The sequence below is a fragment of the Leptonychotes weddellii genome, chromosome 10 (assembly GCF_054177405.1).
Source record: "Leptonychotes weddellii isolate Sample4059 chromosome 10, ASM5417740v2, whole genome shotgun sequence".
In the NCBI taxonomy this organism is placed as follows: Eukaryota; Metazoa; Chordata; class Mammalia; order Carnivora; family Phocidae; genus Leptonychotes; species Leptonychotes weddellii.
Window position 1 is genome coordinate 75,197,967 of NC_138378.1, and position 24,888 is coordinate 75,222,854.

At 38.5% G+C, this 24,888-nt stretch overlaps 1 protein-coding gene across 1 annotated transcript in view; it reads right to left on the reverse strand.

The window, feature by feature from the left end:
• Positions 1–323: 323 nt before the first annotated feature.
• GFPT1 (glutamine--fructose-6-phosphate transaminase 1) overlaps positions 324–24,888 on the reverse strand; it is a 52,066-nt gene continuing 27,501 nt past the window's right edge. The window contains exons 9-19 of the mRNA XM_081833622.1: positions 23,463–23,568; positions 21,068–21,231; positions 20,042–20,137; positions 16,351–16,448; positions 11,825–11,945; positions 10,830–10,987; positions 4,716–4,830; positions 4,321–4,448; positions 3,384–3,551; positions 2,607–2,768; positions 324–1,306 (exon numbers count right to left, since the gene is read on the reverse strand). Coding sequence (XP_081689748.1) covers positions 1,262–1,306; positions 2,607–2,768; positions 3,384–3,551; positions 4,321–4,448; positions 4,716–4,830; positions 10,830–10,987; positions 11,825–11,945; positions 16,351–16,448; positions 20,042–20,137; positions 21,068–21,231; positions 23,463–23,568 — 1,361 coding nt within the window. The 3' untranslated portion in view covers positions 324–1,261. The remainder of the gene's footprint in view (positions 1,307–2,606; positions 2,769–3,383; positions 3,552–4,320; positions 4,449–4,715; positions 4,831–10,829; positions 10,988–11,824; positions 11,946–16,350; positions 16,449–20,041; positions 20,138–21,067; positions 21,232–23,462; positions 23,569–24,888) is intronic.

Sequence of the window (24,888 nt, forward strand, 5' to 3'; positions counted from 1 at the left end):
TGAAGGCACCTTGATATCACTTTACTTATTTGTATCTTCTTCATTCCTAAATATATTTCAGGGGTAAAACACAGACAATAGAGAAATATACCTAGGAAATAATACTATATTCAATGCAATCCTTCACTAGCATCAGTGTAAAGCATACAGCTTTCTTTCTCTAAGCCTAGCTCAGCATATACATTTATAGTCAAATGATTAGTCAAAAGACCTGCAAATCTTCCAAACTACAAAGAACTTCCAACTGGCAGGATGGTACTAGTTTTATGCAAAAAGGCAGTAAAAAGTTAAAATTCACTGCAGGAAATTTTTCCTTGGGACAAAAAGTAGAGAATTCTACATGTATCAGTACTGATTTAATCTCAGACATATGACAGCAACTTTGTGTGGTGATTTCAAAGAACAAGTCATTAAAAAAAACACATGAAACAAAAAACTACAGATACAAGGAAATAAAAATCAGTTTTAGAAGATGGAAAAACTAGGAGTAGGACACCCCACCTGGAGGTCCCCCATCTTCACAAGAAAACATATGTTGTCAGTTGTCCAAAGCAGCTCAAATTTAAAGTTTCTGCTATGAAATTGTGCAAATACTTGCTGTTAAGAGTGGAGAAAACCAATGTACTACCATACTCGAGCTTCCTACATTAACTCGACCTCCAGATAACAAGCAACAGGTCTGAGACACTCAGGTTAACCTAATTTACATAGAAATCCCACCAAGAAAAGCTTTCAGTTTTTAAGTTCTACAGTTTGATTTAAAAACAAAACACAAATTTAAAAACAAATCACAGCATCTTCTCTTTATATGTAAACTTAACAAAACCTTAATTAAATGTCCAATCATTAGCATACATTGCCACTGGCTTTAGATATTCCAAATTAAATGTACTACACCACTTTCTTTGGGCTGAATGAATAGAAGCATGGTAAAACAGAGGCCAATTATTCTAAAAACACACAATTCTCCCAGACTGAAGTGAAGGGCCCAGAAATCCAACACCCAGCATCCTTTAAAGAAAATGAGAGCTAAATCTCTGTGGTAACGATTCCAATATAAATTCCATTATTTAAACTCCCCCACAAATTACTGGAAAAATATGAGGTAATTTCACAAAAATCACAAATTGAGTGGAATAATTATAACCGATATATAAATAAGGATTTACTAAAAAAGGCTTCAAAGGGTGAATTTTAAATCAAGGTGTTAAATACAAAAGGTGTCTTGTGTTGCTCAATCGCCCAGAGTTGCAGACGCTCCTCACTCTACAGTTACAGATTTGGCAAGATTCCGGGGAAAATCAACCTGCAAAAGAAGCAATATTTGAAAGACTGTATAGATTGGGGGGAGAGGAGCAGTGACTCTAAGCAAATTACTTTTGCGTATAAAACCAGAAAACAACATGTTCCTCAACCATCTTCATTACAGACTACAGAAAACTAACATTACAAATAGAGTCAAGGGACGCCTAGGTGGCTCAGTCAGTTAAGCAGCTGCCTTCGGCCCGGGTCATGATCCCAGGGTCCTGGGATCAAGTCCCACATCGGGCTCCTTGCTAAGCAGGGAGCCTCCTTCTCCCTCTCTCCCCCTCTGCTTGTGCTCTCTGTCAAATAAATAAAACCTTTAAAAAAAAAAAAAAGAAAGAAAGAAGAAAATAGAGTCAAGGGGCACCGGGGTGGCTCAGTCGTTGAGCGTCTGCCTTTGGCTCAGGTCATGATCCCAGGGTCCTGGGATCGAGCCCCGCATCGGGCTCCCTGCTTGGTGGGAAGCCTGCTTCTCCCTCCCCCACTCCCACTGCTTGTGTTCCCTCTCTCGCTGTGTCTCTGTCAAATAAATAAATAAAATCTTTAAAAAAAAAAAAAAAGAAAATAGAGTCAAATAATGTATCTTAAGAATCTTGAAATGAGGGAAAAGCATTCTAAAGGAGCCAGTTCAGCACAGGAAGTGCTTCTCTGGTCCTCTATAAAAGGGGCAGCCCACTTGGAGGGTCACGGGCCTCAGGCAGCCAATGTAAGACTGGCCAACAGCTTCCACGAATCTTTCTGGCAGTGGCCCACCCTGGTGCTACAGCAGCCGAGACCCCCAAAAGTAGTGGCTCCTTGCAATTCCTACCCTGGCGGATGGCACAGGGGCCTCCCTCCCCTGCCTTTCCCCAGGCCTTCTTCTAATGGCTGTGTAAGCCCAATTCCCCACGTTAAATCCTTTCTTACTAGAAATGCCAGTTGGTAGTGATTTATGATTTGTGTGTAACAGCAGGATGTTGGGCTGTCATGATGACCGGGAGACTGGGAATGCTAAGTCCTGCAATGTGCGGGGGCGTCCCAAACAAAGAACTGCCAGCCACCCGGAAGGAAACAGAAAACACATGGAGACTCCCCAGGGAGGTAAATCTCCAATCATAGAGGTAGGCTCCAAGGTTCCTTCAGGTTCAGCGGGTAAGAAAAGGTTATGACGTAACCTACACACTGGGCCGTGCAAATGTAACAGGTGACAGATAAATATCTGAAGGATTTCTCAAATGCTATTGCTAAAAATTTAGAAGGAAAACTAAGAGTGAACCAGGTAAAACGTGAACTCAAGATTTCTCCAGGGGCCCATCACTTACATCATAGCCTCTCAGCACAGCAAGGTGGAAAGCCAGCAGCTGTAAGGGGATCACGCTGAGAATGCCTTGCAAGCAGTCCACTGAGTGGGGTACCTTGATTGTTCTGTTTGTGTTCTTAATGGTCTCCGTATCTTCCTTATCACAAATCACCACTGGGCGTCCCTGGGAAAGAAACACACACACACAAAATCACTGGTAAGCAAAGGCAGAGCTGTTGCACATGAACGTGCAAATTCTGCACTGCACATATACACGTGGCCTCCCTGACTCACAATCCTAGGGATAACTCAGATTGAGCTCACTTGCAGCCAAGGAAACGGAAACCTTGTGGGATTCTGTAATTTGTTTAAACTCACACAACTGAGAAATACCGAGCTCAGTTACTAGTTATCTTCAGGGCTTTATAGAAAAGCCAAATGATCTGAAGAAAACACAGTTAAGCACAACACCTGTAATATTAACGTAAAACCCAGTTTCTCCTGAAATATACTTTTAAGAATATTAACTTAAAAGGGAGCAGCATACACTAAGAGAGAGGAGAGGATCTGGAGACTAGGACCTCAGTTTTGGTCTTGGTTCTGCTTATTATGAGATCTAGGAGCTGGGTCCTGTCAAAACTCTTGAGTATCTCAGATTCTTCACACGTAAACCTCAACATGTTTTGTAAGCCTCCCACTAGGCACTGGTCTATCACTTTAAATGTCATGAAATTCAAATAAGCTTTAGTGACCCAACTCTTAGATAATTCCCAGCGCCCTCCCAGCAGCCCCTACTTACCTGCCTGGCAACCACCTGCTGAAGAGCATTCTGACACTTGGCGTAAGTGTGATCTCTCATGATAATCATGATGACAGGCATCAACTTATCCACCAAAGCCAGAGGGCCATGTTTCAGTTCACCAGCAAGGATGCCTTCAGAGTGCATGTAAGTGATTTCTTTGATTTTCTAACAGGAAAGAACTAGATTAGTCTTCAGTCTGTTATTCAAAAACCCATTCTTACGTAAATATTACATAAAACATCTGCTGTCCAGGGACGCGTGGGTGGCTCAGTTGGTTAAGCATCTGCCTTTGGCTCAGGTCATGATCCCAGGGTCCTGGGATCGAGCCCCAAGTCGGGCTCCTTGCTCACCAGGGAGACTGCTTCTCCCTCGCTCCCTGATTGTGCTCTCTCCCACTATCTCTCTCTGTGTCAAATAAATAAAATCTTAAAAAAAAAAATCTGTTGTCTGAAGTCACTATTTATCCAAAAGTATAAAAGGACCTCTGACCTGTAAATATAGGTTAATAGATTATTTCTGAACTATCAACAAGTAACTGGAAGTTTGTTCATTAATTAGAAATTTTAAAACCACAAAAACTTTGTGAAGATTTTAGGTGATCATGAATATATTCCTATTACTCTGTAACTGTTCTTTTACTTGCCTCATGTTTACTTCAATGAAATCCCACACCTAGAGAATTTAATCTTTTATTTATTAACATTTGGAGAACAAATTAACCCAAGTAACTTGCTAAACCCAAATCATGGTGGTAAAATGTACTTTTCTTGATATTCACTTTTGAATATTGTGTGACCCTTTCTCAAGATAACAAATCAGAGTGCATAAATACAGAGACATTTTCAAAAGTCCCACCTATTTCACTGGATCTAAAAGTATGACTGTGTACCAGGTCCTTAAGTCCACAGACATAATTATAAGTGAGAAGACTTACCAGTGCCCCTTCAAGACAAGTAGCATAATGATAGCCACGTCCCATTATCAAGACTGACTTCTGATGATAAAGTTCTGTTGCCAGTTTCTGAATTTCATCATCCATGCTCAGTACTTCCTTAATCAAATCTGTTAAGAAGTAATATTAACAAAGTCTATGAAAAAAGGGCAATAAACTGAACTGATATAATAACAATGATATATTGGCAGCAACCAACAAAAGACCAATGTTTCTATTCTGTGATATCAGTAAAGGATTTTTAAACACATAGGTGCCAAAGAAGAAAGATCTTTTTGACTAAGTAGCTAAAAGCCACAGCTTCAAGGACAAGAAGAGACTTCACCCATTAGCCACTCCCTTAGACAACAAAAATCTACTGTGTGAGATCTTCGTACCAGGCAGCCGCTTCAATCCAAGCATGATCTCTTTGCGTCTCTCTTGCATGGAGATCCTGTCATCACACATCATGAGGGCAAACATGACAAGGGATACAAACTGGCTGGTGTAAGCCTGGAACACCACAGAAAAGCAGAACTAGTTGCAGTTGCATTTTAAGAACTTGGAATTTTTAATTAAAAAAAAGATGAAAATAAAGAATTCCCTCCCATTGGTTTTATAAATATATATTGTCCATTTAAAAAAAACAGTGTTAGCTGACAGCAAACTGAACCAGTACTTGGGAAATCTATCACTATTCTCCTTTTCTGAATTTGAACAAATGACTTAACTTTTATTTCCAAATACAAAAGTTCCTTATAATCTGGATGCTTACCAAATCCCTAACACCCTCAGAAAGGAACAGAAACATGCAAAGGAAGGTGAGCAGAGTGTAAATCTGCACATGCATAACCAGATTAGGTTTTTCATATAAGTCAAAAGCAAAGCATTGAAGGACATTCCCTAAGGTACTTGTACTGGCTTTGCTGGTTGTTGTTTTTTTTTTTTTTTTGATTGTTCTTTGATTTTTTTTTCACCTTTGCCTATCGCTTTTTCCTCACTCCCACCTTTTTTTTTTCCAGTTCAGCTCAAAAAAAATTTTTTAACCTTAATTGTAGAAAAGTGGGTAGAAATAAGAATCATCATCATTCTTAGGAATAATTAATTTTAATAACATGGTATTATAGCATTTGTGAATACCGCCTCCTAATCTTTACTGCCTTTCTTCTTTCTTTAAAAAGTTAAGAAAATTAATTGGTAAGTATAATTTTATAACTTGCTCTTATTCTTAATATAATTGCAAGCACTTTCCCAAGGAAGAGTGCCTTCTTTCTTGTTTACTAGTGTTTGATATGCAGTTTTGAAACCAGAGTAGTTTTTCATCTCTTTAGGTGTCAGATGGCCCATCTGTTAAAGGTACATTTACAAGATTCTGATGAGAATTAAATGAGACCAACGTAAAGCATTCAGCATAATCCCTGACACACAGGCTCAAAACAAACTTTTACTGATAAAAGCTTGAACTAAGAGACATTTATTTTCCTAGGATAGAGAACTGTGAATGTTTTAAAACATGCAGTCAACTACCAAGACTATTTTCATTCCCATTAGCTGTATGAGAATGTGAGAGATGAGTGTTTTGCCACATTCTTTGCAATACTGAAAATTATCTTTTTAATAAATTTATACCATTTGTCTGCTAGACAATGGTCTCTCACTACTACTTTATCATACATATCATATCTTAAATCTGAAAAGACTGTTTTCATGTTCATCAGCCATTTATGTTTTCTCTTTTAAGAACTGACTATATGTTCTTGTTTCTGGACTTGGAGTTTTTGGGTTTTTTTGTTTGTTCTTAGTTGGTGTTAGGAAGGTCTTTACTGTTATGTTTCAAATACTTTTTCCCAGTTTGGGTTAAACCTTTTATAATGGTGTTTATTAAATTAAAAGTTTTATTTTTTTAACTTTTAAGTAGTATTTTTAAGCTTAATCCTTCCATCCTAACATCAGTTAAGTATTATTAAATTTTCTTAATTCTATTGTTTTCATTGTCTCTTTTTGATTTTTTTCTTTTTAGTCCATCTGAAATTGATTTTAGTGCAAGGTGTTAACTTGTGTTTTTATTCTTATAAATAGCCAATTTTCCCTCCATTTCGCCCACCCTTTCTCTATTGGCTTGTGCCATTTTCTATAGTCTCAGTCCTCTGATACCCTAGAGTCACATTGCAGAACTGATTCTGTCCCACAGATCTGCCATTTCTTTACAAAACAACCTTCCCATCCAGAAGTATGGTATTTCTATCAATTTGTGGTAAAAACCTAAAAGTCTATAAAGTTATATAGTTTTCATCTATTCAACAAGTGTTTATGGAGCATCTTATACAGTGCTTGGTAAAGTTATTTTTAAGCATTTTTATCGCTATTGAAAATAGAATCCGCCTCCAAACACACACCCCCATATTTCTTCTAAGTAGCCACTGTCAGTTTATAGAGAAAATATTTGTATGTATTTTATATAAAACACTTTATACGAATTCTTCCTCATTCTAAGAAATCTTTAAGACTTGCTATTTTTAAGCTCTACAGGAGTCCATCATATCAATTGCAAATAAGGAGAATCTTATTTCATTTACTCTTCTCTATTATTAGTCTCCTTCTGCTTTATTGGGTTTCCTTTTACCTTTTTTTTTTTTTTTAAAGATTTATTTATGTGAGAGAGAGCATGCACGCACAGGGCGGGACAGGGGCAGGGAGAGAGAGAGAGCGAATCTCAAGCAGACTGACTCCCTGCTGAGCACAGAGCCCAAAGCAGGGCTCCATCTCAGGAACCTGAGATCATGACCTGAGCTGAGATCAAGAGACAGACGCTCAACTGACTGAGTCACCCAGGCACCCCTGTACTAAGTCTTTTTTACAGTAGTTCTGATACCTTTTTAATTCACCAGCTATTTAAAGAAACTAAATTTTACATTTCAGGCATATGTTTTCTTATTTATATTTTTATTATTGAATCATCAGGACTATTGTGGTGTGGCCAGCTGCAGTATTATGTATAATTTTAACATAGGAAATTTACTCTGGGTTTTCTTGTAGATTATAGGCTGAATTTCTATTACTCTTCTCTGGATAAGGAATCACTTCATAAGTGACTATTTTCCTGTCATAATAGGAGGATAATGAGCCTCCTGTATAATGAAATCACAATCTGCTAATGCTCCTGACCTTCCCAGTAGTTAAATGAGACTACCTACTTCTTCTTGCTGAGCCTCACAGCGGTCAGCTGCTCATACATTTCTCCACAGCTACCTGTCCCTGTGCTATGATGTGATCTACCAGAAGACTGGGATTTTTTCCCCATAGCACCAGTGTGGATTTGCAGTCTCTTGCCTTCAGGCTAATGAGCACATCTGTATTCTAAATTGCAATCCCTTCCAGTCTACCTTTTCCTACTGATGCTTACTTTTCAATAAACCAATTAATCACAAAACATATGATCAGGACAGGGGGAGAGACCCAATATCTGGGACCCCTGGCATACCTAAACTCTTTCCAACTCAAACCAATCAGATGAGTTCCAGTTCCTCGAGCCCACGACTAAAAATATTACTCTACAGAGTAATGTTTCCTTATTTGGACTTAAGACATCTCAACACTGATTTTTAAGTATAAATATTAAATAGCTTTAACGGATACATTTTTCCATTGCATTTCCATTACAGCTTAATTTCCAATTTCATGGTTTTCATTTCACCAATATATACCAGAAAACCAATTATGAGAAAAGTAAGTTACACCTCACACTTAGAATTTACTGAGGTTTGAAAGAATTTACCAGGAAAATGTTGACTCTGAACTTTTAAACTTGGTTTTACTTTATATTCAGCCAAAAGCTTGTATCAGTTTATTTTTAAAAATCAACATAAGTCAGTACTGTGGTTAAATTTTAAACACCTGCAATAACATAAAAAACTGCTACATCTGCACACTTATGCCCATCAATTCTTACAGAAATATCAAACTGTCTATGGTCTGTTATTATGAGAAACTTAGTAATCTCTCTAACCCTGAGTTTTTCAGGTGAAGTTCGGGATTTATAAACAAGATTATAGAATTCTTAGGCTAGGTCCATCACAGGGCCAGGGATTAGGACCAATGATGAACTTCTTTGATCACCTATTAACATATAAACTTATATTTGCCATTCAGAAACGCTCTATGACTAAACATTGCAAAACTTTTGTTAACTCCAAGCCCAGAATGTCTAAGGCAGTTGAAGAAAACAAAATTACTTTGGAGTCCAAGAAAAATTAAAGTAAGACTAAACTGCCATACTTACTAAAATTTTTAAGGGAGCTATTTTTTTAAAGACATTAATTAAAGTATGTGCTATGAAAAGATGTTTTTTTTTCTTATACAAGATGTAACCAAAAAAAAAAAAAAAAGACGTAACCATTGGGGGAAACTGGGTAAGAAGTACATGGACTTCTCTACTATCTTTGCAATTTCCTATAAACCCTATAGTTATTTCAAAATAAAAAGATTTTTAAAAAAGGACCTGCAAGAAAGAGAGCTACTGCTAGAAATAACAACATGAAAAAAAAACTCAAAAACATCAATGGTGAAACCCTTGTTTCACCATATGTTAAACAGAAGGAGCCAGACACAAAAGACCTGTATTATACAATCCAATTTATAAGAAATTTCTGGAAGATGACATAGTGTAGCAAGAGAAAGCAATTGTAGCTGCCTCGGGCTGAGGCTGAGAGGTAGGAGTGGGGGTTGACTGTAAAAAGGCAAAAAGGAACTTTTTTCAAGTGAGTTAGTCTTCTAAAACAGGACTGTGGTGACAGTTACACAGCCAAATTTACTAAAACTATACACTGAATATTGGTGAATGTTACGGTGGTGAAATTTATACCTCAACAGAACTGAAAAAAATGGTAGAATCTAGGTGATGCGTATATGGGTGTTAATATGAAATTCCTTTAACTTCGCTGTGTGTTTGAAAATAATCATAATAAAATGTTGAGAAGTGACGCCTGGGTGGCTCATATGGTTAAGCATCTGCTTCCCTCCGCTCGGCTCACAATCTCAGGGTCCTGGGATCAAGCCCCACTTTGCGCTCCCTGCTCAGTGGGCAGTCTGCTTCTCCCTCTCCCTCTGCTCCCAGCTCCCCCTTGTGCTCTCTCTAATAAATAAAAAATCTTAAAAATAAATTTAATAAAATGTTGAGAAAATTGAAGTTTTTGTGAACAATAGAATTAGAAATCAAAAAACTGTAATTCCCCTGGCAGCTCACAGTTCAAGCAAGATTTCTGGAAGGCAGCTATGCTCACCACTATACCACCAACACAGACTCAAGAAAGATTTTTAAAAAGGTAAGTCAAGAGCACCCATTCAGTGGTATGACCCCATATCCCACATATACTATGGTGAAGGCCTTGTTTCACCATGTGTTGTGAATAAAGGGGCCTTGGAATTCCAATCCCTGATCAAAGCTGTCTGGATACTGTTCCAAAAATCCATAAGCTGCTGCTGAGGGCAGCTGGTTATTTATTCAGGCACAGAATGGAAACCCAAGCACAAACATCTTACATGTTTTAATTACCACATGGAGAAAATTCAGGTTTCAGCTTTCTGTAAATTACAGTGTTAGCAACATCAAAGTAACCAAGAAACAAAAAACCTCAGAGTTTTTACATAAGAATCACAAATTAAAAAAAAAAAATTCTGAAGAGGAAAAAAATTCAAATGTGGTTCTGTACATGTTAACATCATCTTCCACACACCCTTAATTAGAATCAAATCCACCAGTACCTACGCATCCTATTAGACCATCAGCAGTAAATATTATGCTTAAGCAGAAAACCAGAAATGTTGAAATCATAAAGAGTAATACAACTGTGGAAAGAGAACATCTTTTGTATTTTAAGATTCTTATTTTTATTACTAATACTAAATTTATGGATATTCCAATTTCAAAGAGCCAAACAGTCTCAATAGGCCTTAAAAAAAAAGGTGCTTTAAGTGTCCACAGGTACAGTGGAGAAACAGATATTGTCATATAATACTCATTTTAATTTTTTTAAATCGGCAAATTTTATACCAAAAAGTGTACACCCCCTTACAAACTTTCACAGGTAATATGTATATTTTGGTATATTTATTAGAAGCTATGAGTATGTAAATTAAAATGTCAAAAATGATTAGAATTAAGCTGGAGGTTTCTAATCTGTTATTTTTTCTAATTCCCTACTATACTTAATAAAAGAAGGACATCAGACTTACCATGTACCCCGCTGCACCGGCAAGAGGAATATAAGTGATGAATGGAAACAGCCAGCATGTATGTTATATACACTTGTCCCTTTTAACCTCTTAAGATGGGAGTGAGGGACGGAAAGATAAGTGTTTTATCTACTATTGACCATTAAACCTTACAATAATTACAATGATTGGTAAACTACAGGAGTTCTATAAGTGCTAACAAATGAACTATATGGTATGGATTAGTGTGTTTCCACCAGTACTATGATTAGATAACCAAGAGAACTAAGTCAGGAACTTACCTTCGTGCTGGCCACACCAATCTCGGGCCCAGCATTAATATGAACGCCACAGTCTGTCTCCCTCGATATGGAGCTGCCCACGGTGTTCGTGATCCCCACAGTTAAAGCTCCTCTCTCCTTACAGTACCGAAGACCCATCAGGGTGTCTGCTGTCTCACCTATGTAAAAAGGAAGACAAAAGTAACACACAGAGCAGTCAGCAGACACTGTTTCTTAGATGCAAAAACAAAAAAGTTTCACTTTCACTTTCAACAGTATTATTTTGGTTTTTGGTTTTTTTTTTTTAAGATTTTTTACTTATTTATTTGCCAGAGAGCGTGAAAGAGAGAGAGAGCAGAAGCAGGGGCAACGGCAGGCAGAGGGAGAAGCAGGTTCCCTGCTGAGCAAGGAGCCCAGTGTGGGACTTAATCCCAGGACCCTGGGATCATGACCTGAGCCAAAGGCAGATGCTTCATCAACTGAGTCGTCCCAACAGTATCATTTGTTTTAAGTAAAATTTAAAACATGCACTAGGGGTGCCTGGGTGGCTCAGTTGGTTGAGCGTCCGACTCTTGTTCGGCTCAGATCATGATCTCAGGGTCCTGTGATCGAGCCCCACATCAGGCTCCATGCTCAGCGGGCAGTCTGCTTGAGATTCTCTCTCTCCCCTCTCTGCACCACCCACGCTGCCCCACAGCTTGCATGCACGCTTTCTCTAAAATAAATAAGTCTAAAACAACAACAAAAAACATGCACTTTAATAAATTTGTAAAACTTTGAATAGTAAGTTCCTACTTTTTAGGATCTCCTTTCTTTCTTTGTCTTTGAAAACTCAGCTCCTTGAGTATAAAATGTGTTAATTTTACTAATTCACAGAGAATTACATAATATCAATATAAATTACTGTATTTGTCAGGTCATCTGCAATACCTGTTTATCGTTAAATATCAGTTTTTGCCAAGATATGCTATAACTGAACGACTTCCTTTTCCTTCAAGTCTTTAAAATTAGCATACCTGACTGACTAATGAAAAAGCAAACATCATCTCGAAAAACTGGCGTGTTTCTATCCAGGAAATCACTGGCAAGCTCCACCATAACAGGCAACTCAGTCAGCTCTTCAAGAACTTGACGTGTCTGCAGAGAAAAGATGATTTGGTCATATCACCTGACTTCAAATACTCTTTATTCTCACTGGACTATTTAGATTCAGTGTACACTTTTTATTTTTTCTGATTAAAAAAATGACACACATGCATTGTTAGAAAATATAAACAATACCTATTAAAGCATTAAAAATAATCAAAATCCCACCAGCCAGGATATAAGCACTGTTAGCATTTTAGTACAAGTCTCTTTGGATAGTTATCAATGCATGTATTCTTAAAAGCAATACACCTACACAAATAAACTGTCTTGAGAAGTAGAAAAAGCACTGAGTTAGCTTGTATATTATCTTTAACTTCCCAATTTCTAATCTTGAAATGACAATTCATATAATACCAAGTCACTGAGAGATTTAAAATGAGATAACCACAGGTATATAAACATCCCGTGAAAAATTAAACACTTCAAAAGTACTATGTATTCGGGAGCCTGGGTGGCTCAATCATGAAGCATCTGCCTTCGGCTCAGGTCATGATCTCAGGGTCCTGGGATTGAGCCCCGCATCGGGCCCCCTGCTCCGCGGGAAGCCTGCTTCTCCCTCTCCCACTCCCCCTGCTTGTGTTCCCTCTCTTGCTGTGTCTCTGTCAAATAAATAAATAAAATCTTTTTTAAAAAAATACTATGTATTCATAAATTAGTACTGTTTCCAAAAAAAGTCAACACACTTTAGAACTCTTGTTTAAGAAAGCTCACTATTTCTAAATTTTGTAGGATGGAGGATGAAGTAGGGGGTAGTATGCTCTAATCAAACAGCACCTTAGCATTTTTTTTTTTTTTACTAATTTCCATTCTAATTCAATTCCTTTTACTCTAAATTCCTTTTACTCTAAAATTAAACAATAGAAAAAAATAAATTTTAGACAGCAAAAATTTTAGGCCCTACAGATGCATACATTTCGTTATAGTGGAGATCACAAGCTTCTTTAGGCAAAGGGCCCCACTCATCTCTTGCCCCATCACTGCATTCCTCCTTCACCGGAGTGAGGAACATATAGGTTTCCTTACTTCATATCCCTTTAACTTTCTTGTCCACAAAAGTAAACTAAATGGTTTTTTTCTATAACTTTGGTTTGGCACTTTTTAACAACGTTATAACATCACTTACAGAAAGTCTTCAAAGATAAAATCTTATTTTTAACTAATCTTTTCCATTGCTGTATTTTACTTAACTAATTATACATAAATAAGTTACTGACCCTAAAATGCTGGACGTTTTTCCTCAAACAAAAATCAAACTCTACCCCCTCATTTACAATATAAATGTTACACTGAAATTATATTCTTCAAAATAAAAAGAGAAAGATACCAATCTAGCAACTTACCAGATATTTTAAAATATACCCCACAAAAATCACCTCAAGGTAACTGTGCTAATAAATGTCTTTTTCTTTCAGTGGAAGCAACTCTTTATAAATACACAGCATGACATATTTGCATCTTAAAAGAATATACTGTTAAAAATTCTATTGTATGTCACTGTAAAAACCGAGAGACAAATAACATTTTGAAAAGCAAACTAAGAATGATTTTAGTTGATTGTTATTCTTCAGGATACATATATTAAAAAAGCATTTATGCATATGTGTCATTCACTTTGGACTCCACCAAAAAAACACACAAAAAAACCAAAAACCAGATAGAATAGAACTGACGACACTATTTTGTATGATAAACCCCAAAGGGACTTCTAATGTTTGTTAACTATAGTAGTCTCAGCATCTACCAAAAAACAAAACAAAACAAACCTTACATTTTCTCAAATTTCGTAACTGGAGAATTCTAACATAGCATATACTTTCTGCCTAAAATTCAGGTTTACCATTAGATGAAACATTTAATCATTTTTTAAATTTCTGAATAGAGGGCTCACTCTGTAACAACAGATCTAAGCTACCAGGGAACTGGCCAATCCCTTCATTTATACTCATGTCTTTATTTTTTTTCCCCATGTTTGAAACAAGCACTTTCTTCTTCTTCTTTTTTTTTTTTTAAGATTTTATTTATTTATTTGACAGAGCGAGAGAGCACAAGCAGGGGGAGCAGCAGAGGGAGAGGGAGAAGCAGGCTTCCCGCTGAGCAGGGAGCCCAATGCGGGATCATGACCTGAGCAGAAGGCAGATGCTTAACTAAGACTGAGCCACCCAGGCACTCCGAAACAAGCACTTTCTTAGAACTCTCCCCTTCAATACTGCCTAGACTTTCCTTTTTAGACCATGTGATCTGAGAAGTAGGTGGGTTAGAGAACTGAGATGTAAGGGCTGGACAACCACCCAGTTTCCATCACTAGTTACATGACTGGCTCCCACAAGTGCAGATCATAGATATTTTTGCCCCCAAATCACTAGGTCATAAACTTTGGAATCAACTCTAGAAGTAGAAACTGAATGTGTAAGGGTCTTCTGTACTTACGGGAGTTGACCACAACAGCATTATAAATGGTGTCTTGATAAGAAAACTATATCTGGATCCTGATTTATTGGACTAAAAGACCATTATACTCCTAAGCTTCTGCACTGAAAACCAACATACATCTTTGATACAGAATATCAGCTTCCCAAAAATTAATTCAAAATGGATTAAAGACTTAAATGTAAGGCCTGAAACCAGGGACTTCCCAGAAAAAAACATAGGAACAAAGTTCTTGACATGGGTCTTGGTGATGATTTCTTGGATATGACACCTAAAGCATAAGCAACAAAATAAAAAATAAAAAGGTGGGATTACATCAAACCACGGCAAAAGAAACCAACAAAGTGAAAAGTCACAATACAGAACAGGAAAAAATACTTGCAAACCATGTATCTGGTAAGGAACTAATATCCAAAACATATAAAGAACTCATACAACTCACCTGAAAAAAACAACCCAATTAAAAAATGGGCAAAAGACCTGAATATACATTTCCCCAAAGAAGATATACAAACAGCCAACAGGTACATGAAAAGATGCTCAACATCACTAGTCATTAGGGAAATGCAAATTAAAACCACAATGCGATATCTCCTCATGTCTGTTAGCATAGCCATCATCAAAAAGACAAGAGATTAACAAACGCTGGTGTAGATGTAGAGAAAAGGGAACGCCTGTGCACTCTTGGTGGGAATGTAAATTGGTGCAGCCACCATGAAAAACACTATGGTGGATCCTCAAAAGATTAAAAATAGAATTACCATATGATCCGGCAATTCCATTTCTGGAAGTATATCCAAAGGTAAAGAAAACACTAACTTGGAAAGGTATCTGCACCCTCATGTTCATTGCAACATTATTCACAAAAGCCAAGATACAAAAACAACTTAAGTGTCCCTAATTGCTGAATGGATAAAGAAGCTATGGTGTGAGTACACACACACACACACACACACACACACACACAGAGAGAGGAATATTATTCAGCCATGAAAAATGAGGAAATCCTACCATTTATGACAACACGGATGGATCTGTGGGCGTTTTACTAAGTGAAATAAGTATCACAGACAAAAACATATACTGTATGATTCCCTTATATGTGGAATCTAAAAAACCATACAAAACAAAAACAGACTCATAGAAAAAGGGATCAGACTTGTGGTTACTAGAGGTAGGGGTGGGGGGAGGGGAATTGGAGGAAGGTGGTAAAAGGTACAAACTTCCAGTTATAAGATAAACAAGCACTAGAGGTGTAATGTACGACATGAAGATTATAGCGAACACTGCTGCAGGATATATAGGAAAGCTGTTACGATGGTAAATCCTAAGAATTCTCACCACAGAGAAAAATTTCTTTCCTTTATTCTATTGTTTTTCCTGTACCTCTATGAGAAGATGGATGTTAACTGAACCTATTGTGGCCATCATTTCACAATGTATCTAAGTTGAACCATCAAGCTATAGGTCTTAAACTTAGACAATGATGTCAATTATTTCTCAGTAAAACTAGAAAAAAATCTGAATAATTTTTTTTTTAATTTAGCTTCCAAAAATATAAAGAACAAAGTCTGACAAGAAGCAGACTTCCTTCATTTGCAGAAATGTGCCTACCAAGTAAAATCCTGTTGAGGTTCATACACGTTACCAGCCATCTGTCTGAGCCAAGAAAATAATGATAACCAAACCTAATGACTGCTCCTACAGAAAAACTTTCCCAATCTTTGCCTTCCATGAAGTCACTGCAGGTCTATCTGTATATCTAAAGATCTTTCCAAAGCAAATCTTCCATTGATAAATAATTCCAAGCAGCTATATTAACATTTCTGCCCCAACCTTCCTGATTTTTGTCTTAGCAACATAACAAGGTAACATCATGTTTTAAGAAAGCATATTTTACATGGTGTGTTACAGACACCTTCTGATACCCAACATCAAACAGTTAAAATCTTAAGAAGCCACTTACTGCTACACCAGCATGGTAACTTGTCCCACAGGCAATAAGAATCAAACGCCGACACCTCTGGATCTCCTTAATGTGATCCTTCAAACCGCCCAAATTCACTGAAATAAAAGTTTGTGAATATAATTATTTAGGAAAGAACCACAGGAAATAGGTAATCACTTTTCGTGAGTGTCCACTGCCAATCTGGAAAACAACACTACCATTTTAAAGAATTATACATGGTTTTGAAAGCTAAATTAAACTGTCCAACCCAAACTTGTAACTAACCGTACTCACCCCCTTGCAGGCCCACACACCTACAGTTTTTATCTCACTCTACCTTGTCTGGTCATTTTTCCATTCCTCTCTTTAGATTACAATTTATCTCAATGGCAAAACCACAGGGGCACAGACGAGAGAACACTAGGTGCTAATGGCTGGAGGTGGGGAAGGGACTGACCACAAAGGGGCACAGGGTGTATGGAAGGCAATGGAACTGTGCTTCATCTTGGCTGCTGTGGAGGTTAGGGTTATGATCACGTGGTGGAGGTTTGTCAAAACTTATAGAATTATACATCAACAATGGTGAATTTTATTATACCTGATTATATCTCTTTAAGCTACCGGGGAAAAAATGGACTTAGTCACATTCATTTCCCACATGAACAGTGTTCCCCCTACCCCCAGAACAGTGCTCTGAACACAAGAAAAACCCCCTCTCCTTTCAGTCTTTCCCATCTCAGTAAATGCCACCCCCAGGAACCAGATGGCAGTGCCCTCAACTGCTCCTATCCCTCTCTACAACCACCCCAAAGGTCCTGTGAGCGCACCTTCCAAGGGGGACTCTAATGCCATCATGTAGTCCAACATCTCCGCCCCGGACCAGAGCAACACTCTCCTAACTACTCTCTCTTCTATCCCCGCCTCTTAGAGCCTGTCCTCCACACACAGCCTGAATAAAATCATCTTTTAGAATGATTCTTTAAAAACATTAAATGAGGGGTGCCTGGGTGGCTCAGTCATGAAGCGTCTGCCTTCGGCTCTGGTCATGATCCCAGGATCCTGGGATCGAGCCCCGCATCGGGCTCCCCGCTCTGTGGGAAGCCTGCTTCTCCCTCTCCCACTCCCCCTGCTTGTGTTCCCTCTCTCCCTGTGCCTCTGTCAAAACATAAATAAAAATCTTAAAAAAATAAATAAATAAAAATAAAAACATTAAATGATCTCAAAACCTTCCAATGAGTCTGTCCTCTTTCTGTCCCTATGGCTATTTATGGGTTCTTCTAAGGGCATCTTGTGTAAAAATACTTCAACACAAGGCTTGTTTTCTACCTGTGAGAAATTTTCATTCAACATCCATTTACTAATATTTCCTGAGCACCCACCAAGTGAATATACTTCCAAGGCACTGTGTGGCTTGTCTGAGAAGACAGACATGCACGCCCCAGGGCAGCATCCTCCTGCCTCTGACACACCCTCCGTCTGTCTATTCTGCCCCTGCTGTCTCCCCACACTTTTTTCTACCTTCATTGGTCATAATATAAAACCAAAGCATATGTTTTGCTTTTTATTTTTCTGAGTAACTTTATGGTCTCCCTTTTAAATTTCAATACTAAGAGGGCATATTAGATCTCTCTGTTTTTTAAAAAATCAGCAAAGTAAAAAATAAAACCACAAAAAGCTTCAGCAGCTTCCCAAATAACTTAGAATAAAATCTAAACTCCTTATTATGTCTTCAAGTGCCCACATGCCCTGTCTCCTGGTTAACTCTGACCTTATCTCCTAGTACTGTCCCTCCCACCCAAGCACTGCAGCCAGACTAGCCTTCTTGCTGTTCTTCCCTTGACCAAGCGCACCCCTGCCTATAGTATTCTTCCACAGACCTTGGCATGTACTGCAAAGGTCTGGGAAGAAAGCAAACAATATTAAGAGGCTGGGTTAAAGTCATGCAATGGCAAATCAGTCTGGAGATGACTCAGTATAAAAGCAGACAATCGGAAAGACGTGTATTTCAGATGATGACCAAGAATGACAGGAAGTAAGATGGTGAGATTAGCTGGGTGACAACTATTTCCCTAAAAACCAGCAAATTCCCTACTAGCTGAAGGAGGTTTGAGGTAGTTCTGAATGGAGTCATCCAAGGTCTGAATGGATGATGCTTTCGAGAAAAGCCTAATTCTGATAAGGTGGGCCACAGCTACTAGAAGCAGCAAGAGGGTGCCCGGGTGGCTCAGTCAGTTAATCGTCTGCCTTTGGCTCAGGTCATGATCCCAGGGTCCTGGGATCGAGCCCCACATCGGGATCCCTGCTCAGTGGGGAGTCTGCTTCTCCCTCTCCCTCTCTCCCTGCCCCCCCTTTCTCCCTAATAAATAAAAAAAATATTTAAAAAAAAAAACAAAAATAGAAGCAGCAAGAGTGCCCAGAGGACAGGAGCAGGGATGGAGCATGTTCAGGAACACTGCTGAATACCAGAGGCTAGTCTGGCTCCACAAAGGATCAGCAATGTGACCTCTGGCAAGATGATCAAACTGACAGAGCGTCAATTTCCTTAACAATAAAAAAAGATAACAGCTATCCTGTTTGCATTATAGAACGTTTATGAAGGAGAAGGAGATAACATCGATAAAAGTGCTTTTTAAAATTCTCAATTTCTGAAAGTTTATCTGTCTTCCCTTGTGAAATAAATCCTTTTCCGGATCCTTCTTCCATAAATACCATAGGTGGCCCTTACTGCTGCTCTCCCAGTTCTTCCGGCTCAACCGCCTTTAACAGCCCCCTCTCCCCACATCCGCAGATACACGTCCTGCTTCTCTTCTCCCCTTCCCCATCGCTTCAGCCCAGACAGGACAACATCCTAAGTGGCAACTGCATCTCAAGCTGCCCAAAGAGAGGACCAGGTCTCACTACTCTTGGAATTTACAGTGCCCAGAACAATCCCTGCTACATAGCAAGTGCCCACTAAAGGTTTTCTGAAGTGAAAAGAAGTTAAATGTTTTTAATGATACACTGGAGGACACGCCCCCCTCCAGGAAAATCATGCTAATACTCCTTTGACAATTTTCCATTGTGACTTTCCAGCCAGTTTTTACATTTTTTATAACCACCTTATTAAGATATGTCATACACCATGAATTCACCCTTTTAAAGTGTACGATCAGTGGTTTTCAGTATATTCAGAGTTGTGCAACCATCACCACTATCTACTTTTAGACCATTTCATCACCTGTCCCAAACCCCACAGCCACTAGCATCACTCTCCACCCCCGTCCCCTCAGCCTCTGGCAACCATTAGTTATTATCTCCCCTTTTTTATTGCGGTAAAATACTGCGTAGCATAAATTTAACATTTTAACAATTTTTGAGTGTACAGCTCCATGGCATTAGGCACATTCACACTGGTGTGCAACCATCACTACCGTCCGTCCCCAGAACGGTTTTTCATCTTCCCAAACTGAAACCCTACACTCATTAAATGACTCCCTCTTCGTCCCCTCTCCCTGCCCCTGGCAACCACTCATCGACCTTCTGTCTCTACGTCTCTGACGACTCTAGTGCACCTCACTTCAGTGGAATAATATACGGGAAGGCTTGTAAGAGGGCACCGCTGGCGGCTGGCAGCCACCGCTTTCTGGGAGGCTATCAAGGGCACTGAGCGTTCAGGCTGCTGAGGCCAAACCCACAGGAGGCTCCGAAATAATAATGTGAATTTAATTACCAGTATAGTCATCAAAGTTGACTCTTCCTCTCATCGTGTTCACAACGGACTCTGGCTGCTCAAAAATTTCCTTCTGCATAAATGAACTGAAGTTACCTGAAGTAACATAAATTATATCATTAATTCATGTAATTAAGAAATCTGTACCAACTAAAGTCTACCTTTTGTGACATAATCTCAATAAATGAAACAAGAGCTCACGCAAGAGAGTACAATATTCACATATGACATTTTGCCCTATGTGAAGAAAAATGAGGAAAACGCGCTTTCTTAACTTCATACCTAAAATATGCCGTTAGAACAAAACAGAGGAGGGGTACAGACTTAAGTCTGAGTCAGATCTAGGTTCAAATTATGGTTCTATCCTTGAACACCTAAATGGCTCTAGGGAAATTCCTTCATCTGTAAAATAAGAACAGCAACTATTTCACAGCACTGTAGTGTGTTAATATAGGAGAGACCTGACATGTAGCAGTTATGCAATAAATGTTAGCTTTTAGCCCACCTCGACCCCATCAGAAAGGAGAATAAAAATCATGACCGCAAATAATCTTAACAGTTAACAACAGCAAACACTATGTAGGCCTAAGTGTGTCAGGCACTGTTCTGAAGGCTCTATACATCAATTAGCTCTCTTCATCCTCAAAACAACCTTAATGAGGCAGGTCCTATTATCCCCATTTATTTATATATGAGAAAACTGAAGCACAGAAAGAATAAGAGAGGAATAAAGAACAGAACACAAACTATGCTTATAAAGTATCTTAAAAATATCAACTACTATTTAAATAATCAATCTCTTTTTTAACGTTAGAAACAACAAACCACAAATTAGTTTGAAGAACTACTTTAAGATCAGCAGGTAATTTTTCCAAAGAATCATCCCTTTTCCTGGGGTTCTCCCCTCACTAATCGTGTGGAAGATTTCAGTCAACACTGTGTCACCAGATTCCTACACTACCACAGCAAGTAGAAGGTCTCCTTTCCATTAAGAACACCAAGCTACCACATGACAAAAACTTTCACCCTTCATGATCTGCTGGAGTTCCATCTGGAGGGTCTGCACAGCTCGTCCAGGGTGGTCTCCTGCAGTTCGTTTAATCCGATGGATAGAAAGACGGCCATCCACCACCGCTGCAACATCGTCATCTTCAAGAAAGATGACACGATTGGTATGTTCTATGACGGCGCTATAAAATGTTCAAGAAGATATTACAATCAATAATCAAGGATGATTATTATAAATAAAACCATCATTAGGACACACGGACCAAGTTTAAATACAAACTTGGGGCACCTGGGTGCTCAGTCAGTTGAGCATGTGACTCTTGATTTCGGCTCAGGTCATGATTCAGGGTCGTCCCGCGCTCAGCGGGGATTCTGCTTCTCCCTCTCTCTCTCAAATAAATAAATAAATCTTTAAAAATAATATAAAATAAAAAATACAAATCTATCATCCTGCAGTATCTCTGATAACTTTCTGGTTACTAAAGCCATTCCCTACAGGGCAGTGGGCAGTGACTGTGGACAATGAACAAAAGAATCTCTGTGCAGCACCCTACACCAAATTAGACTCGAACAAATCAGAAACCGTGGCTATTTCCTCCTCATTCTATCCCGAAAATCCTTCAATTTTAACTCCTAAATATTTCTCAAAGCCTCTCTCTATGTCCACGACCACAAGCCAGTTCAAGCTACCATCAGCTCTTGGCTGAACTACTGCAGCAACCTGCTAACTTATCCAACCACAGTCCCCCCTCTATCCATTCTCTGTTTCTGCCAAAATGAGTACCAACAGGTAACTCAAACCAACATTTCTCTCACCCAACAAACCACTTAATGGCTTTCCTTTGGCTTTTCTGAAAACAACAAAACACTTGAACACACCCTACCTCCTTCCCTAGCCTCCTCTCCCACCAAACTTCCTCTGTTCCAGACATACTCACACCCATCCCGAGCTTTCACAGACTGATCTGCAGAAAATGTTCCTCCCTCTACCTCTTCACCTAACTCCTAACATCTCATCTCTCAAGTGTCACTCCCTTAAAGAAATTCACCCATAGGAGGGTAAGTCACCCTGTTACAGGCATTCTGTCGCTCTTGTCACAGTTGGAATTCTATACTTGTATGATTGATTAAAATTTGTCTTCTCCATTAAGGAAAAGCTCCTCAAGGACAAGCGTTTATAATATATATACATACATATCTTTTTTTTTTTTAAAGATTTTATTTATTTATTTATTTGAGAGAGAGAGAGAGAGAGAAACAGCATGAGAGGGGATAGGGTCAGAGGGAGAAGTAGGCTCCCCGCCGAGCCGGGAGCCCGATGCGGGACTCGATCCCGGGACTCCAGGATCATGACCTGAGCCGAAGGCAGTCGCTTAACCAACTGAGCCACCCAGGCGCCCTACATATCTTTTTTTTTTGAGATTTTATTTTTTTTGGAGTAATCTCCACCCCCAACGTGGGACTCGAACTCACAACCCTGAGATCAAGAGTCACAGGCTCCACTGACTGAGCCAGCCAGGCCCTCCTCGGACAAGTATATTTTTATTTTTACTCACAATTATCTCCTAAGCCTAGCACATGGCTTTGCTCAGAATGTTCAATATGAACGTATGAGTGAATGACAAAAGGATGATAAGCTTCTGCAATTTCCAGTTTATTAAAGCCATAACAATTCTGTAACAAACCTACTTAATGACAACAATGATACATCCTAGCACTGACTACACTCCTGCAAAGATTAGGAAACAGTGAAGCTTATTCTCCCACAGAGATGATGCATTCCCGGCAGTCCTAAGCTACGACACTTTCTCATCTTCAGATCCCCTCACTTTCAGGCACAACGAAGGACTCAAATGCTTGCTGGCAACTTGATTCCACTCGATCCTCATCACTGTTAGTATTCCATTTACAAATGCATCTACACATCCCACGGTATTTCTCGCTCTAAATGTCTTAGTCTAGTACTATTTCTTTTATAAAAATGATTATGTTGCAAATTACTTCCGAATTAAAAAAGGCAAGTGTCTTTATTGGACTAAAACTATAATGGTTTAGCAAGCATACTGTAATTGGTGGGACACTAAGCCATTCTGTTCCCCAATCTAAAATCTCTCCTCCCCATAAAAACCTGGGTAAGGCTCCAGAAAGAAGAGGAAAAATAATACAAGAGCTCAGAGTAAATATGCAGGAACAAGTCTCAAGGACTGTTCTCTTTTCTCAATAAACTGACCTACGGGCTTTGAATTGAGAGGAAAAGTATTCTTAGAACCCCATCTCCAAGAAGGACACCTACATTTTCCCTAATCGACAAAATTCTCCCACACGGGATGACTAGATAGGTACAAAATGACTTTTGGTTTCAGTAACATGAGAAGTTTTACTGAAATTTTCTGAACCAATGAAGGAAGCTCACCTCGCATCAGAAGCAAAGTAATATTCCACTGCCTTTTCTTCAACAGGGAAAAGGCAAGTTGTGCTGTCCACACGAGAGAGACTGCAGCTTCCCTTCTTGTCCTTCCCTAGAGCACGGAGTTAACACAAATCAGCAATCATGTGGGAAACCATGGCCAATGTGTAAATAGACCTAATTTTCTATAAAATCAACAAAAAACCATAGCAACACAAAATAATTTCAGCAACTTTAAGATGCTAGGTTGATCACCTTATTTCCATGCAAAAAGCCAACAAGAACAACAGACACAAAGTATAGAGTGAAACAGCAACTATCCAAGAGAGCATGGCAGGTAAGAGTGCTACATTACAAATTTTAAAACAGAGTATTTCTTTTCCAGGTAAAAGGCAAATAATTCACTAATATCACTCAAAGTATGTATCACCTAATTTTAATTTAACTTCATACAAAACTTGATAGAATACATATAAGTTTATGTAACTAAGCTTATCATAAAAATTACATTAAAAATATCAAAATTGTGCAATGAATAAAATGAAGACTGATGGCATATTAATTTTTATTATCTTAAAACTCTAGATTTTAACAGTAAGTCAGCACAACAAATCAAGTTGTAGGCTACACTAATTCTGATTTCAAAACAAAACAAAGATACTTATAATTCTCTAACCATCATATACCATATGTGGCACCTACTGCTAAGGACCGGAAATATCATAAACCTAGAACCTCTTCTTTCTTAAAATTGGGTTTTCTTATATTTCTTTTAAATTAGGATAAAATACGGCCTTTCTGCAATAATAATATCCTTTTAATCCTAGAACTTTAGAATTCTGGCAGCTCTATTTAATTTGTCAAGTCATGAATGAAGAATTTTTTTCCTTTTTGCTCATTTACAACAAAAGTCAAAACTGGAAAGCAAAGTGAAGTTTGACAAATTAGCCAAATATAGGGGGAGGAATCCATTAATTGAAGACTATATAAATGTCACAGAGACCAAAAAAAAAAAAAAAAGCACCTTTTTCTGAGATCAGGACATTTACAGACCTTGTAACTATGGACACAATGGCCAGAGGACACAATAAATATACTTGTAAAAATTCATATTGTATCTATCCTCTAAAATGCACGTCTAGAAAGACTTGCTTATAATGTACATCCAAAGTCCTCCGCAATCGTGCTAGTATGATGTGTTTTAGACATGAAAATAAAACAGTTCTTTAGCTCTTTCCATCCAAATTCGATAGCAAAAAAAGGTATCACACTTTAAAAAATACGTATAAGATGACATCCTATGACTACAAAAAGAGAAAACAGATCGGTGTTTGCCAAGGCCTGGGTATGGGAACAAGGACTGGCTACAAGGCTCCAGCTGGAGGGAACTTTCATGGGGATGGAATTGTTCTGTACTTTGATCATGGTGGTT